The sequence below is a fragment of the Cebidichthys violaceus genome, unplaced genomic scaffold, assembly GCF_023349555.1.
Source record: "Cebidichthys violaceus isolate CVI_PGR_0920_01 unplaced genomic scaffold, fCebVio1.0.p SCAF_8, whole genome shotgun sequence".
Classification (NCBI taxonomy): Eukaryota; Metazoa; Chordata; class Actinopteri; order Perciformes; family Stichaeidae; genus Cebidichthys; species Cebidichthys violaceus.
Window position 1 is genome coordinate 6649627 of NW_027176964.1, and position 13122 is coordinate 6662748.

The 13122-nt window shown below is 47.9% G+C and overlaps 2 protein-coding genes across 2 annotated transcripts; both read left to right on the plus strand.

The window, feature by feature from the left end:
- Positions 1-4029, plus strand: LOC137866247 (protocadherin-8-like). Its single transcript, XM_068702027.1, has 3 exons — positions 1-2678; positions 2823-3048; positions 3159-4029. The coding sequence occupies exons 1-3, from the start codon at positions 237-239 to the stop codon at positions 3509-3511; spliced, it is 3021 nt and encodes a 1006-aa protein (XP_068558128.1). The 5' UTR covers positions 1-236; the 3' UTR covers positions 3512-4029.
- Positions 4030-5241: 1212 nt separating this feature from the next.
- Positions 5242-12812, plus strand: LOC137892872 (leukocyte cell-derived chemotaxin 1-like). The gene is made up of 7 exons (XM_068738278.1): positions 5242-5382; positions 5685-5825; positions 6999-7139; positions 7655-7768; positions 10586-10736; positions 11130-11233; positions 11901-12812. The coding sequence occupies exons 1-7, from the start codon at positions 5311-5313 to the stop codon at positions 12123-12125; spliced, it is 948 nt and encodes a 315-aa protein (XP_068594379.1). The 5' UTR covers positions 5242-5310; the 3' UTR covers positions 12126-12812.
- Positions 12813-13122: the final 310 nt, after the last annotated feature.

Consider the following 13122-nt stretch of genomic DNA (forward strand, 5'->3'; position numbering starts at 1 on the left):
CCTCAGTAGAGAGAGAGAGGGAGAGGGAGAGAGAGTGGAGCGCATTTACAGTGCGCATTGAAAAACATATGGAATATTTATTACTGGCTTTATACAAAAAAGACAAACAACCCCGGAGAGTGGAGGTGAGCGGGGAAGGAGTAGATTTTCCCAGGTGCGTTTTGTTTCAACTTTAAATCGGGCTCAGCGCGGACAGTTTGCCGAATTTCAGTTTATTTTGGAGTGAAGGTGCCAAGATGGGAGAAACAGGGTGGAACGGGCTGTTGGTGCTAATGTGCGTCTCTTTGGCAAGCCTGGCTGCTGTCACACAAGGGAAGACGGTGAAATATCAGACATTTGAGGAAGACGCACCGGGGACGGTGATTGGAAACTTGGCCAAGGACATGTCCTCCACGGGCTCCCGGACCAATTTTAGGATGATGAAACAGTTCAACTCCTCTTTCATCCGTCTGAGGGAGAGCGACGGGCAGCTGGCCATCGGAGAGAGGATAGACAGGGAGCGGATCTGCAAACACACCCTGCACTGCCTCATCGCTTTCGACGTGGTCAGCTTCTCCAAAGAGCAGTTCAAACTCATCCACGTCGAGGTGGAGGTCAAGGACATCAACGACAACTCCCCCGAGTTCCCCCGGAAAGAGTCGAGCCTGGAGATCTCCGAGAACACAGCGGTGGGCACGCGGATCCCGCTGGACTTCGCCGTAGATGAGGATGTTGGTTTGAACTACATCCAAAGCTACCAGATCTCCGTCAACAGCCACTTTTCAATCGACGTGCTCAGCAGGGCCGACGGGGTTAAATATGCGGAGCTGGTGCTCATGAAGGAGCTGGACCGGGAGACGCAGGCTTCTTACGCGCTGGAGTTGGTCGCCATGGACGGTGGGAACCCGTCCCGCACCGGAACAACGCGCATCAACGTCAAGGTAAAAGACTACAACGACAACAGCCCGGTGTTCGACCGGAACAGCTTCTCCGTGGACCTGCCCGAGGACGCACCGGTGGGTTTCCTCTTGCTGGACCTGAACGCGGAGGACCCGGACGAAGGGCTGAACGGCGAGGTGGTGTACGGGTTCGGCCACCAGGCGCCGACGGAAATACGGCAACTCTTCAGAGTGGACAGGAAGACCGGGCGGCTCACCCTGGAGAGCCCGATTGACTTTGAAAGTAAGACCACGTACGAGTTTGACGTCCAGGCCACCGACCTGGGTCCGAACCCGAGCCCAGCCATCTGCAAAATTGTAGTGCAGGTGCAGGACGTTAACGACAACGCACCGGAGATCTCCATCACCCCCATGACGTCCATAACGGCGGGGATAGCGTACATCACCGAGGCGGCGGCCAGAGAGAGCTTCGTGGCTCTGGTCAGCACCTCGGACAGAGACTCCGGCGCTAACGGACAAGTGCACTGCACGCTCTACGGACACGATCACTTCAGACTGCAGCAGGCGTACGAGGACAGCTTCATGATTGTGAGTACCAGCCCGCTGGACCGGGAGAAAATCCCGGAATATAACCTCACGGTGGTGGCGGAGGATCTGGGCTCCCCACCCTTCAGGACCATCACTCAGTACACAATCAGACTGACGGACGAGAACGACAACGCTCCGGTGTTCAGCAAACCGGTGTACGAGGTGGCCGTGGGGGAGAACAACGCGCCCGGCGCGTACATCGCCACGGTGGTGGCGCGGGACATGGACATGGGGTCAAACGGGAAGGTCAGCTACAAGCTGGCGGACACATATTTCATGGGCTCCCCGATTTCCACCTTCGTGTCGCTGGATCCCGCCAGCGGGTCACTTTACGCGCTCCGGAGCTTCAACTACGAGGTGATGAAACAGCTGGATCTCCGTATCACTGCCAGCGACGGCGGCTCACCGCCCCTGTCCGGCAGCGCGAACGTCTACGTGAGGATAGTGGACCAGAATGATAACGCGCCGGTGATCACTCAGCCGCCTCTCAACAACGGCTCCGCCGAAGTCCTCCTGCCCCGGGACGCGCCGAGCGGCTACGTCATCACCCGGGTGGAGGCGCGGGACGCGGACGAGGGCGTGAACGCAGAGCTGTCCTACGGGCTGGCCACCGGCGAGCCCTCCGTGTTCTCGGTCAACAAGGCCACCGGAGAGATCTACCTCAACCAGGTGCTCAGCCACGACGTGGACGAAACTCTGAGCGTGACCGTGACGGTGAGCGACAACGGGAGGCCCGCGCTCACTTCCACCGCCACGCTCCACTTCCTCATCATCGCGGGCTCCCCGCCGAGCGACAGGACTGTGTACCAGCCGGGCGGCGGGGAAGAGGTGCACGCGCAGTGGGACCTGTCCGTGGTGATCATCGTCGTCCTCGCGGGGAGCTGCACGCTCCTGCTGCTCGCCATCATCCTCATCGCCACCACCTGCAACCGACGCAAGCGGGACAAGAGCGGGGAAGACAGCGACTCGTACGGCGAGAAGGGCACGCTGGAGCGGGGCAGGAACCACGTGGCGGACAACCCGCTGCTGCCGCTCCACGGTAACGTGGGCGGAGCGGGCTTTGAAGGACACTCCTACGGCAGCCAGCCCGGCGGGTTCACCTCCGCTCACCCCGGGGGCATCGACATGTGCTCGGCCTCAGAGGACGGCAGCGAGGTGCCCTGCGTGTATGACTCAGACAGCAACAGCAAGCCTCGAGGGAATAAACACGAGGTGAGATGCGCCTTCAGGACAATGCGCTCGAGAGGGGTGGGGAGGTGGAGGTGTATAGTGGCACACAGCAATGAGTAATCCGCGACATGTTCATCCAGCATACGCTAACCTTTTGTGTTCTCTCTCTTTTCTCTCCTCCTGCAGGGCTACTCCACTCTGCCGGGCTACGGGAACGCCAAAGAGGCTGTGAGGCCCATCACCATCTGGAAGGGGAACTCTTACACCACCATCTCTGCCAGGGACCCGGCCTTCAGTGGCAAAGACAGTGGCAAGGGAGACAGTGACTTCAACGACAGTGACAGTGATGTCAGTGGAGACACCGGCCTGAAGAAGGATGGGGTTGTGGTTCCTCCCATGGGTGGCCAAAATGGTGAGGGCAAAAGCATGTGACACATTTAAATGGCTCTATACATGATGATGTCATTGAAGTGCTGTGGTTCTAAATCTAACTCCTTTCTTTTTTTTCTTGGTCCCTTCCAGCTCTGTGGGCTTGCACCAGTGAATGTAAGGTCCTGGGTCACTCAGACCGCTGCTGGAGCCCCTCGGCAGTGAGAGCCAACGCAGCTCCCTCTCCAGCACCCACCCTGTCCTCCTTCAGCAGCCTCTCCAAGACCGCCTCCCTTCCCCGGGACCCCAACCGCCGGGACAACTACTACCAGGCCCAAATCCCCAAGACAGTGGGTCTGCAGAGCGTGTACGAGAAGGTGCTGCACAGAGAGTACGACTACGTTCTGGTCACCCCGCCCAGGCCTGTGAGGGTGCCGGAGATCAGTGATATAGCCATTCCTGTTTACACCCCCACCCCAACACAATGTCCCAACGACGACGTCTAAAAATGAAGAAAAAAGACATTGCACACATACACACTTAAGCTCACTCTCAAAGAAATGTATAGTGTATTCAAATATTTAATTTATGCTTCATTGACAATGAGAATACTGTACATTTTTAAAGTAATTTGTTGCTGTGGAGAGTGTGCATATATACGTTTGTACCCTAATATTTCAGTGTTTTTTTTTGTTGTTTTATTGTAAAAAGCCACACTTGATGGCCATTCAATCACTTTGAGACATGTTGTTGGACATGAAGTGTATCATATGCAAGTTTTGTACATACAGAGATTTTATTTTTTTATAAAGAAGTAATAACTAAGCAAAGATATGTACATATGAATTGTAATTATTGATCTTTAAGCACGCTGACTTATTTAAAAATGGCCCCAGAAACTGTGCAGTTGGAGGGCCGGTGACCCCACAGTGTATCAAGTTTGATAAGGATGTATGAAATCATTTGAATGCAATAACAAGTAATTGTACAGAATTTTCTTCTTTTTTTTAAATCGTCACACTATTCTGAGAGAAAATAAACTTTGAAATACTGTTCTGAATATGTGAGTGGTGTGTTTGCTCTGTAACGTGAAGATCCCGATGAGGTGAGAGTGGGGAGCGTGTGAAACATATCAGTCAGGCCAGTCTATATAGGAAAAGCCAACAGGCGTCGCTGTTATTGCAGCATAGTGAACCTCTGTCCTTGCCGCCCACCGAAGAAGGTCAGTTTAGTTTTTTCTTTTTTTCTTTTCTTTTGTGAATACGATTTTGCTGGTTTGCTGCCAGAGCAGACGCCAAGGTTTTCTAGCAAATCACTCTAACACCTCATGCATATCAAGAGCGAACTCCCTCACAGTTTCTCTCATTTTCATGGACGTAATAACTGCATTTTACTGCCTAAGACCTGCATGTTAATGCAAGAATTAAAGATATGCTGAGCTTTTCCATTAGGCATACATAAATCATCACCACCTGAAATGCGCGCACGGTAGATATAACGAGATTGACCATGCGTAAAGGCGCGTTTACTGTTCGTCTCCGAAGCTTAAGTCTAACCGCCTAACAAGTTTCATCCACACGCAGGTGTTTTTTTTGTCAAATAACAAGAAGTCCTTGTGAGAAAAATCCTCCTGCTACACAGTCAGGATGTTTTTTTTTTTATTGTCTTGTCTATCTGCCAAATGCGCACGTTGCGCCACTTACATTATCAATTATGGGTTCAGGGAAATATTCATAATGCAGTTCTTGATTGAAAAAAAGACATGAAATAAAGCCAGTGTGTCCAACAAGCCGCTCTTGCGCGCCCTCATGTAAATACACACTGTCTCCAAGCTGGAGAAAACATACAACATTCCTGCCAGGGTCAAAGGTGTGTGTGTGTGTGTGTGTGTGTGTGTGTGTGTGTATGGGCTAAGGTGCTATCATTCTACCTTCTTAACCGAGGTTGCCTTGGTGATATGAAATTCTGGATCGTATAGCAGGAGGTTGCATTTGATCTTCAAAAGGGGAAACATGATGAATGCTATTCAGAAAGCAAGCATAGTGGTTGAAACTCATAATGCGGTGGTCACCGTTGAAAAGGTTATGCACATTTTCAACAGTATACTGCGTAAAACACGACCTGCCTGTGTGAGGACGTACCCATCCTCCTCCAGAAGGAGAGAGAGAGAGAGAGAGAGAGAGAGAGAGAGAGAGAGAGAGAGAGAGAGAGAGAGAGAGAGAGAGCGAGAGCGAGAGCGAGAGCGAGAGCGAGAGAGAGAGAGGAGTTAGTGGACTGGGGTCCCCTCAGATGTTTGGCTCCAGTCATGGCCGGGAACTCAGAGAAAGTACCGATCGCCTCGGCGGGACCAGAGGACCTGCAGCACTTCATGCCCCCGGTGAGTTTTCAGCTCAATGTGGTCAGATTATCCCGGGATATGGAGGCCTGTAGTCCTGATAGAGAATACGGTAGACAGGCTGTATCTGTAGGGGCCAGTCGGAAGTTTGACCTTACATATGGCGCATATAGATGAGCAAATAACCCCACTCTGTAACTTTTCACTGTTTGTTTTACACGAATCAGAATTCAACCAATCATAGGTGTAATTGGGTTGTCGGGTGAAATTACTTTGTTACCTACCAGGATGATGTTGTGTTCATGGAGATATGGTCATTTTGGGGTTTGCTTCTTTTACGGTAGGCCTATTCCGCCTTGGCGGTGAAGCCCGCCGCCAATGGCCGCCTCCTGAAGGCCGGGATCGCGGTGCTCATCGCCGGGGCTCTCCTACTGCTACTGGGGGCAGTCGGAGCTTTCTACTTCTGGAACAACAATGAAAAACACGTAAGACTAAAACTTTAACGTCTCTCTTACTTTACGAAAATGATTATGGAGGGAAGGGGGGTTGTCATTTTGTCTCTTGTTTTTTTTGGGAAGAGCTGGAGAGGGTCTTGTAGTTTCTTCTCATCCTAAATTTAATTTTGTTTTCCTTTGCAAAAGACAACTTCCACCAACATGGTTCATAAAGGAGCCCTTTGTCAGAGGACACCAGTTCTGTCTCTGAGTCAGGTGTTTATTTATGTATAAATTGGTGACATACATTAGAGGTCCTATTAATATATTACAAATAAGATATTCAATGCAAACATCAATAAGCATTTGGAATGCATTTTTTTCTAACAAAGTACAATTTTCAATCAAAAATCAAATCAAATGGAATCCGATCTGCTGAATAATTAGTTTTGTTCTGATGTAGTTTCACTACTTTCAAAACACTTCTGAAATGAGTGTCACTACCAGAGAAGAAAACAGACTCACACCCTATTAAAATAATGCCACTTGATTGAAGAAATTCTTGAAATGAACTGTTTTAAATTGGTGACAAGTGAAATTAAGTTGTCGCTGGTAACATTTTTAACTTGTTGGAATTAAAAAGAGACTCAAGAGTTTTTTTTGCAGTGTAGCCAAACAGTAAAATGTAAATTAAACACTCCAGCTCCATGGTGCAGTCTGCTTGGTGAATGGGGGCGTTGTGTGTGTGTGTGTGTGTGTGTGTGTGTGAGTGTGTGTTTGTGGTGTGTGTTGGAGGATCCTGGCAGGGTGGAGGGGTGGTGGTGGTGGGGCCTCTTTGGTCCAGCTGATGCTCCAGGAGCAAGAGGTGGAGGAGACCAGAGGGAAAATGTAGCTTTTCTGAGTGATTTTTCTTCCAATATGAAGTTAGAAAATGCTATTAAGACAAGATGAAAGGCTCTGTAGGGTCATCATCACCCAGAGCTGCACGGATTGTACTCTTCTGACCAAGTTTGAATGAATACGTGCGCCTGAAAGGGACATCCAGAAAAGAGAGGTAGTATGTGTGAGGGAAAAGTAAGATTGGAGAGGGAGCATGCAGGAGAGTGTTGAAAGGGAGGGGGCTGGGGGGCGGGGGCGGGGTGACTCTCAGGACTCTCATACCTTTCATGCCAATCTGAAAACGTGTGTGTGTGTGTGTGTGTGTGTGTGTGTGTGTGTGTGCAGGTCTATAATGTCCACTACAGCATGAGCATCAATGGCAAAGTGGAGGAGGGTACGATGGAGATCGACTCGGCCAATAACATGGAGCGATTCAGCACCGGCAGCGGGGCAGACGAGGCCGTGGAGGTCCATGACTTTGAGATTGTGAGTTGGATCTAAAATAATCGGGTGAAAGCAGAAAAGCCTGACTCATCAACACGCTGGTCTGCACTCTCCAAGCAATTTGGAGAAGAGGTCGATCGGTTTCGCTGAAACTTTAAAGACCCTTGTGGGGAGATTGCAGCAAGTATTTCATGCCATTTCCCTTTGGGCCAGTCAGTGTCAAGATGCATCGTCCCTCCAATTTTCATTAAATGCAGACTCGTGGTTTTTGACCTTTAATTAAAGCACCCCAATCAGGCCAATCAAACTAGTGAAGCAGCACTTGTGGTCTTTAAACTATTAAAATGTTGATCTTTAATCAATGCGTCCCTGTGAGAGGAATTTTTTAAATCTTGAACATAATGCAGCGTCCACCCAAAATGTCATTAGATCAGCTATGATGTTGCATTCGATGTACACATTTATAGCCACAGACTCACTGCAGAGTGCTGAGGAAAGACACAACAAATGGAGAATTTCTGACTTACAGCTTTTTGTTTGTTCTCTGGTCTCTCCAGGGGATCACAGGGATCCGGTTTTCAGGGGGCGAGAAGTGCTACATCAAGACCCAAGTGAAGGCCCGCCTGCCTGATGTGGAGGCTCTCAACAAGGACTCGATGACTTTCGACCTGGTGGGTTGGTCCCGTTAGTTTGGGAAAGAATGTTTTGTCCATTCTGTGATGTGATTTTGGTGTTTTTCAGTGAACGCACCAATAGCACACTTCCACCTCAGGAGCTTAACAAACTGTAAGGCTTTGGTGGAAAGTTCTTCCTTCTTCCTTATAGTTTACAAATCAGGACTTTAGCTTCCGGCCTACTTTTAAATGGTTACATTTTTACCAAATAATCTTATAGACAAGTAATGAAAAGGAAGAACTTCTGCTGGGTATTTGTCCTTTTATCAGCTTACCAAGCTTTGTCTTTTTAGTCATGCTATTATCATGATTTTAGGTTCTGTTAGGCCTCCACTTTGCTCTCTACAAGTCTTAAACAGATTGCCATGAAATTATAGTATTTGTGCTCCCCAGAGGATGAATCATACTGACCTTGTTGATACCCAGACATTTTTTCAAGCTTTTCAAAATATGTACTTACCCGGTGAAATATTTCATCGTCCACTAGATGAATTGGCACAAAATTCACTTTTATTCTAGCGCCAACATCAAGTCTGAGTTTTAAAATGTCTGATACTTTAGTTAATATCTGTCAAAGGGACAACATTTTGGTATATGAAGCCTTCTGGTTTTGGTTTGTAGTCCAAGTAGTATTGACCAATCACGTTCAAGCAGTCTTTGGTTATCACTTGACAATGAATTACCTTTTTATTGTTTTAAAATTAGCTTGTAAACTGGGGACGTGTGTGAAACACGTACACGTCATCTCTCAACTTAAACTCCCGTCTCGCATCTCAAGTTGCTTATTGGACTGTAAACAATAAGCAGCGGACAGATAGTCTTGGCACGGGTATCCGCTGGCTACACCGAAACCCCAGAAGTATAGCCCCTTGTCCCCAGAGGCTAATCCATCGTCAGACCAAGAGCCAATGAATTCCGAAATTGTTTAGTTCATGAAGAAATACTTGCAAAACTAACATTCCCATCAGCCGCAGCAAAACTTTGAGTTTAGTATTGCTAAGCAAATGTTAGCATGTTAACTTTCTAAACCAAGATGGTGAACATGGTAAACATTAAAACTACTAAACATCAGCATGTTAGCATTGTCACTGTGAGCACAGCAGTTAGCATTTAGCTCAATGCACCGCTGTAGCTAGGCACAGATATTTAGCTTTTTGATTAATCAGGAAAGTATTGGACAGTTTGACCACTTCTTTATTTAAATACATTATATAACTAGTACTTAGTACTTATAACAGTTACATCTGCAGATATGACCACCCAGTTTTAACGACTTCTACACTTTCTAATAAACAATACAAGGTATGATACATATCAAGGGATATTTGAAACCTGGAAACCCAAACATTGTTCTGAAAACAACTTATTACTGACACATTTGTAATCATATCTTTAATAAGGCCATTTACGCCGCCAGTAGTTTCAAATTATAAACCCTTTGTCCTACAAGTTCCCACTTCTGATATAAAGCTAGCGTATGCTGAGGTATTAGCATGAATCACCCGAGCCAATGATAAACCTGAAACACATGGGTGATTTTTATGTGGGTTCCCATCACATAACAGCTTGGTGGACTCAAAATAACACAACAGAGGACTGCACTGCATATACCATGTGTGTGTGTGTGTGTGTGTGTTGTCATAACACACACACACACACACACACACACACACACACACACACACACACACACACACACACACGCACCACCGCCTGTGATTGTTCAATTGAGGCTGTCTGATAATTAAAACCATTTAGCTCTGCATAAGCCTCACATCCACATGAATCCACATCACCACAATTGCCCTCATGAACGTGCAGAAACACACACACACACACACACACGCAAACGCACAATTAATTATCACGCAGGGCTGCTCTTATTGCCTCTCTCTGCCTAAACAGATCATTTATTTGACGTTTGTGCTTTTGTGTGCGTTTGTGTTATTGCCTCTCTTTGCCTCATAAATGATCGTTTGGCTAACGTTCGTGTGTGTGTGTGTGTGTGTGTGTGTGTGTGTGTGTGTGTAGAGACAAGGAGATGTTATAATGGTTGCTGCAGGCTGGTCATTTGCTATAATTTAGAGTGATGGCAAATATGGGTTAGATAAGTGCGCGCGCACACACACACACACATACACACAAATGCGCTTTGCCATCCAGAGAGAGCGGGTCAGATAAACTCTTATCAGTGGAGCAGTGGAGAAGGACCCTTGCTTTTATTTGTCCCTCCAGCAAATCATTTGAGCTGGGGGAAGAAGAAGAAGAAGAAAGAAAAAAAAACAGCATTTCTAAAAAGTTCCCTAAACACGGCTGTGGCTAGTGCAGTGCAGCCCTCAGGAACTAATGCCTGTGGGCAAAATCATCCCCACAGAATCCCCTTTATACCTGCAGGCTGTGAACACAGAGTATATATATGTTTACTTTACAGTCTCTCCTCTGGAAACCTCATTAGTTTATCTGCAGAAACCTGAACATTTAGGCCATCCTACCTCTCCTTCCTTTCAGATCTTGATGAGTCCTGACATTGCGTTTACAGCTAAATGTTAGTGCAAAGGGAATCTGTATGCTGGAGCCCGAAGGGCTTTCTATTTACTACTTGATTTTATGTCGTTATAAGGAGCTTTAACAGCAGGCCATTAATGCAGATCAGACTCGGACAGGATGCAGAGACGGCGGTCTATTTAAAGGGGAAGTCTAGTAACAACATCCATAAACAAGTGTGACATTACGCCAGATGCTTTGTTATGATGCTTGTTTGCGTTTTCACTGGGAGTCTGCTCACTTTTTCCTCATCTTCTTCACCCCCTGAAGGAGGACGAGGTGATGCCGGCCAAGTTTGAGGACGATCTGATCTTGGTGGCGGCTGGCGCTCCCCTCTCGGACTCCGGCTTCCTCAGCAACAAGATAAAGGACTTGTGCGGAGACCTGCCAATCTTCTGGCTCCGTCCCACCTACTCAACCAGTAAGCAATCACACAGCTCGCGGTAAAGATATGGAAATGCAAATCCAGCAAAAACTGAGAGTGAAACGCCTGCATTTCACAAAACAAAAGAGGATATAGGTCAAACGGTCTCTAGAATTTCCATTTAACATCGCAGTTGTTGAAGCCACAGAAAGGAAAACAAGCTTAAAAGAAATCAGAAGTCCTTTTGAAGTTTCAGAGCTACCAAGTGTACAATTTTTAGCACACTGGGGGGTCAAAAGTTCTCAAAACACAATTTTATTCTACTTCATCTGAGGACTTCAAAATGCTGCCAGAGAAACGGCTGTGCAATCAGGAGCCCGCGACCACATTAGTGCCACTCCGCTCCTAAATTTGGGCTGCTGTCAGATACTGAGACTGTGATGTGTGCAGGCGGACAGAGGGAGAGGAGGGCCGCCCCCCGCCAGCGGCGCCAGGCAGCCGGGGAGGAGGAAGAGGACGTGGAGGCAGAGTTCAACCCGGAGAACCCTTATCAGGTGAGTCACACAGACATACTCTTCTTCTCCTTCTGTTGTGTTTAGGTCTCGCTGCAGCGCTCGCGACTGTCCGCTCGGATCTGAGGGCCACCTGAGAAGGCTTTTTTTAAAGAGAGATCCTCACAGCTGTGCGAGCAGCAGCAGATGCCGGGGTCACGGCGGAGGGGCCCAGATTGTCACTGCAAATCTGAGTGTATGCGTGGGTGTGTTCTCTATGTGAGGCTGCCTGTCCAAAGCTTTCCTTTCAACAGTGTATAAATAATTCCGCAACATCTCCCCCCTCCTCCCCTGCTGCGGCCCCCTTTGCCCTGCTGAGCACACACAGACTCCCATACATACACACCCTTGTGCCCTCCATCCTCACCTCTTATGTTGGGCCCCATTTTTCCTAATCCACCCCCCCCCCTCTCTCCCAAACCTCTGCGACACACTCCTGACAACCACAGAGGGGGGTGGAACAGCAAGCGCTACGTTTGAAAAAGAAAATATTTGACAACAAAAAACCCACATCTGACAACATCCCCTCCTCCCCATCCCGCCTGTCGGAAATCCATTTTTTAATTGGTTTGAAACGAGCCTTCTCCGCCCTAAAGACGCTCAGCATCACGTGTCGCCACAAACGCTTGTCTTCTCTGTCTGTCTGTCTGTCTGTCTGTCTCCACCCCAGAGAGGTCTCGAGGGCGAGCAGGGCGCTATGAACATCGACCCCATGCTGGACCACCAGGGCGTGTGCTGCAACGAGTGCCGTCGCAGCTACACCCACTGCCAGAGAATCTGCGAGCCGCTGGGCGGGTACCACCCGTGGCCGTACCACTACCGGGGCTGCAGGGTGGTCTGTCGGGTCATCATGCCCTGCAACTGGTGGGTGGCGCGCATTTTGGGTATGGTGTAAACACCCCACTCACCCACTCACCCACCCACCTGGGACATGGTGGGAGTCCAAACTGGGGAAGAAACTAGGGAGGGATTGGGTTCCAAGGGAGGGGGGGCTTCTTATTGTCACCTACCTTGTAGTTACACGTCGGTCTGAGCAAATTAAATGTACAACGTCAGTAACTGTGCCCACACATTAGAAATGCACGGTGCAGAATCTAGGACAGACATGTAGAAGCACACTGCACAGCTCTTCTTAATACAAAAGTATTCAGAGCAGCACAACATGCTGTCAAGAGGTTCTGGTATGAAACACCCAACTGACCCGTTTTCACTTAAATGCATTGATGTATTGACACCTGCATGGATTTCACATTATGTATTATGCCACCCATTTATCCGTAGGAAAAGCATATATATTTAGAGCTTGTAATTGTTCCTTTCAGTCTTTGATGTAAATAAATATATAGGGCGCAGTGTATTTCAATAGCAGTCGGCTGGCTTAAGTAGAACCCGTTGTTTGTGTCACTTGTCACTCTAGCGAGAAATATTTTGGACTCCCGTGTTTTTAACTCTTTCACGTTTCACCCTCATGAGTAGCTCTCATTAAAACAATGTACTGTACGTGGTCCCGCAAACTCATCTGCATTGAAGAAGCTAATCTCAAAGTGCAATATTAGTGAATAAACATCTTCTTTTTTTTTTAAGTAAACCTTATAGTGTCACTTTTTTTTTTCTGTGTGATTGACCTGATGACTTCATATCCTGTTTGTAAATACATATTGCTTACTATTCATCATTGGGTTTATTTGGGAACAGCCCCTCTCTCAAAGACACGTCTCAGTTTTTGGAGATGTGTCACATCTGGTGTAGCTGCTCCACAGGGATGAGCAGAATGAAGTTTCCAGAGTCCTTTAATGTGAGAGTTGCAGCTCTAGAACTCTTTAATGAGACTAAAGACTCTGTAGCCGTCACGCTCCCAGATCTTACCCACGATGCAAAGCGCTTAGCTCCTT

What these genes read in the sequence shown, in the direction of transcription:
- LOC137866247 (XM_068702027.1), top strand. Translation starts at nt 237, where the DNA reads ATGGGAGAAACAGGGTGGAACGGGCTGTTGGTGCTAATGTGCGTCTCT. An exon ending in CTCGAGGGAATAAACACGAG is followed by an intron (nt 2,679 to 2,822) that starts GTGAGATGCGCC and finishes CTCCTCCTGCAG; the next exon opens with GGCTACTCCACTCTGCCGGG. An exon ending in TCCCATGGGTGGCCAAAATG is followed by an intron (nt 3,049 to 3,158) that starts GTGAGGGCAAAA and finishes GGTCCCTTCCAG; the next exon opens with CTCTGTGGGCTTGCACCAGT.
- LOC137892872 (XM_068738278.1), top strand. Translation starts at nt 5,311, where the DNA reads ATGGCCGGGAACTCAGAGAAAGTACCGATCGCCTCGGCGGGACCAGAG. An exon ending in TGCAGCACTTCATGCCCCCG is followed by an intron (nt 5,383 to 5,684) that starts GTGAGTTTTCAG and finishes CTTTTACGGTAG; the next exon opens with GCCTATTCCGCCTTGGCGGT. An exon ending in GGAACAACAATGAAAAACAC is followed by an intron (nt 5,826 to 6,998) that starts GTAAGACTAAAA and finishes GTGTGTGTGCAG; the next exon opens with GTCTATAATGTCCACTACAG.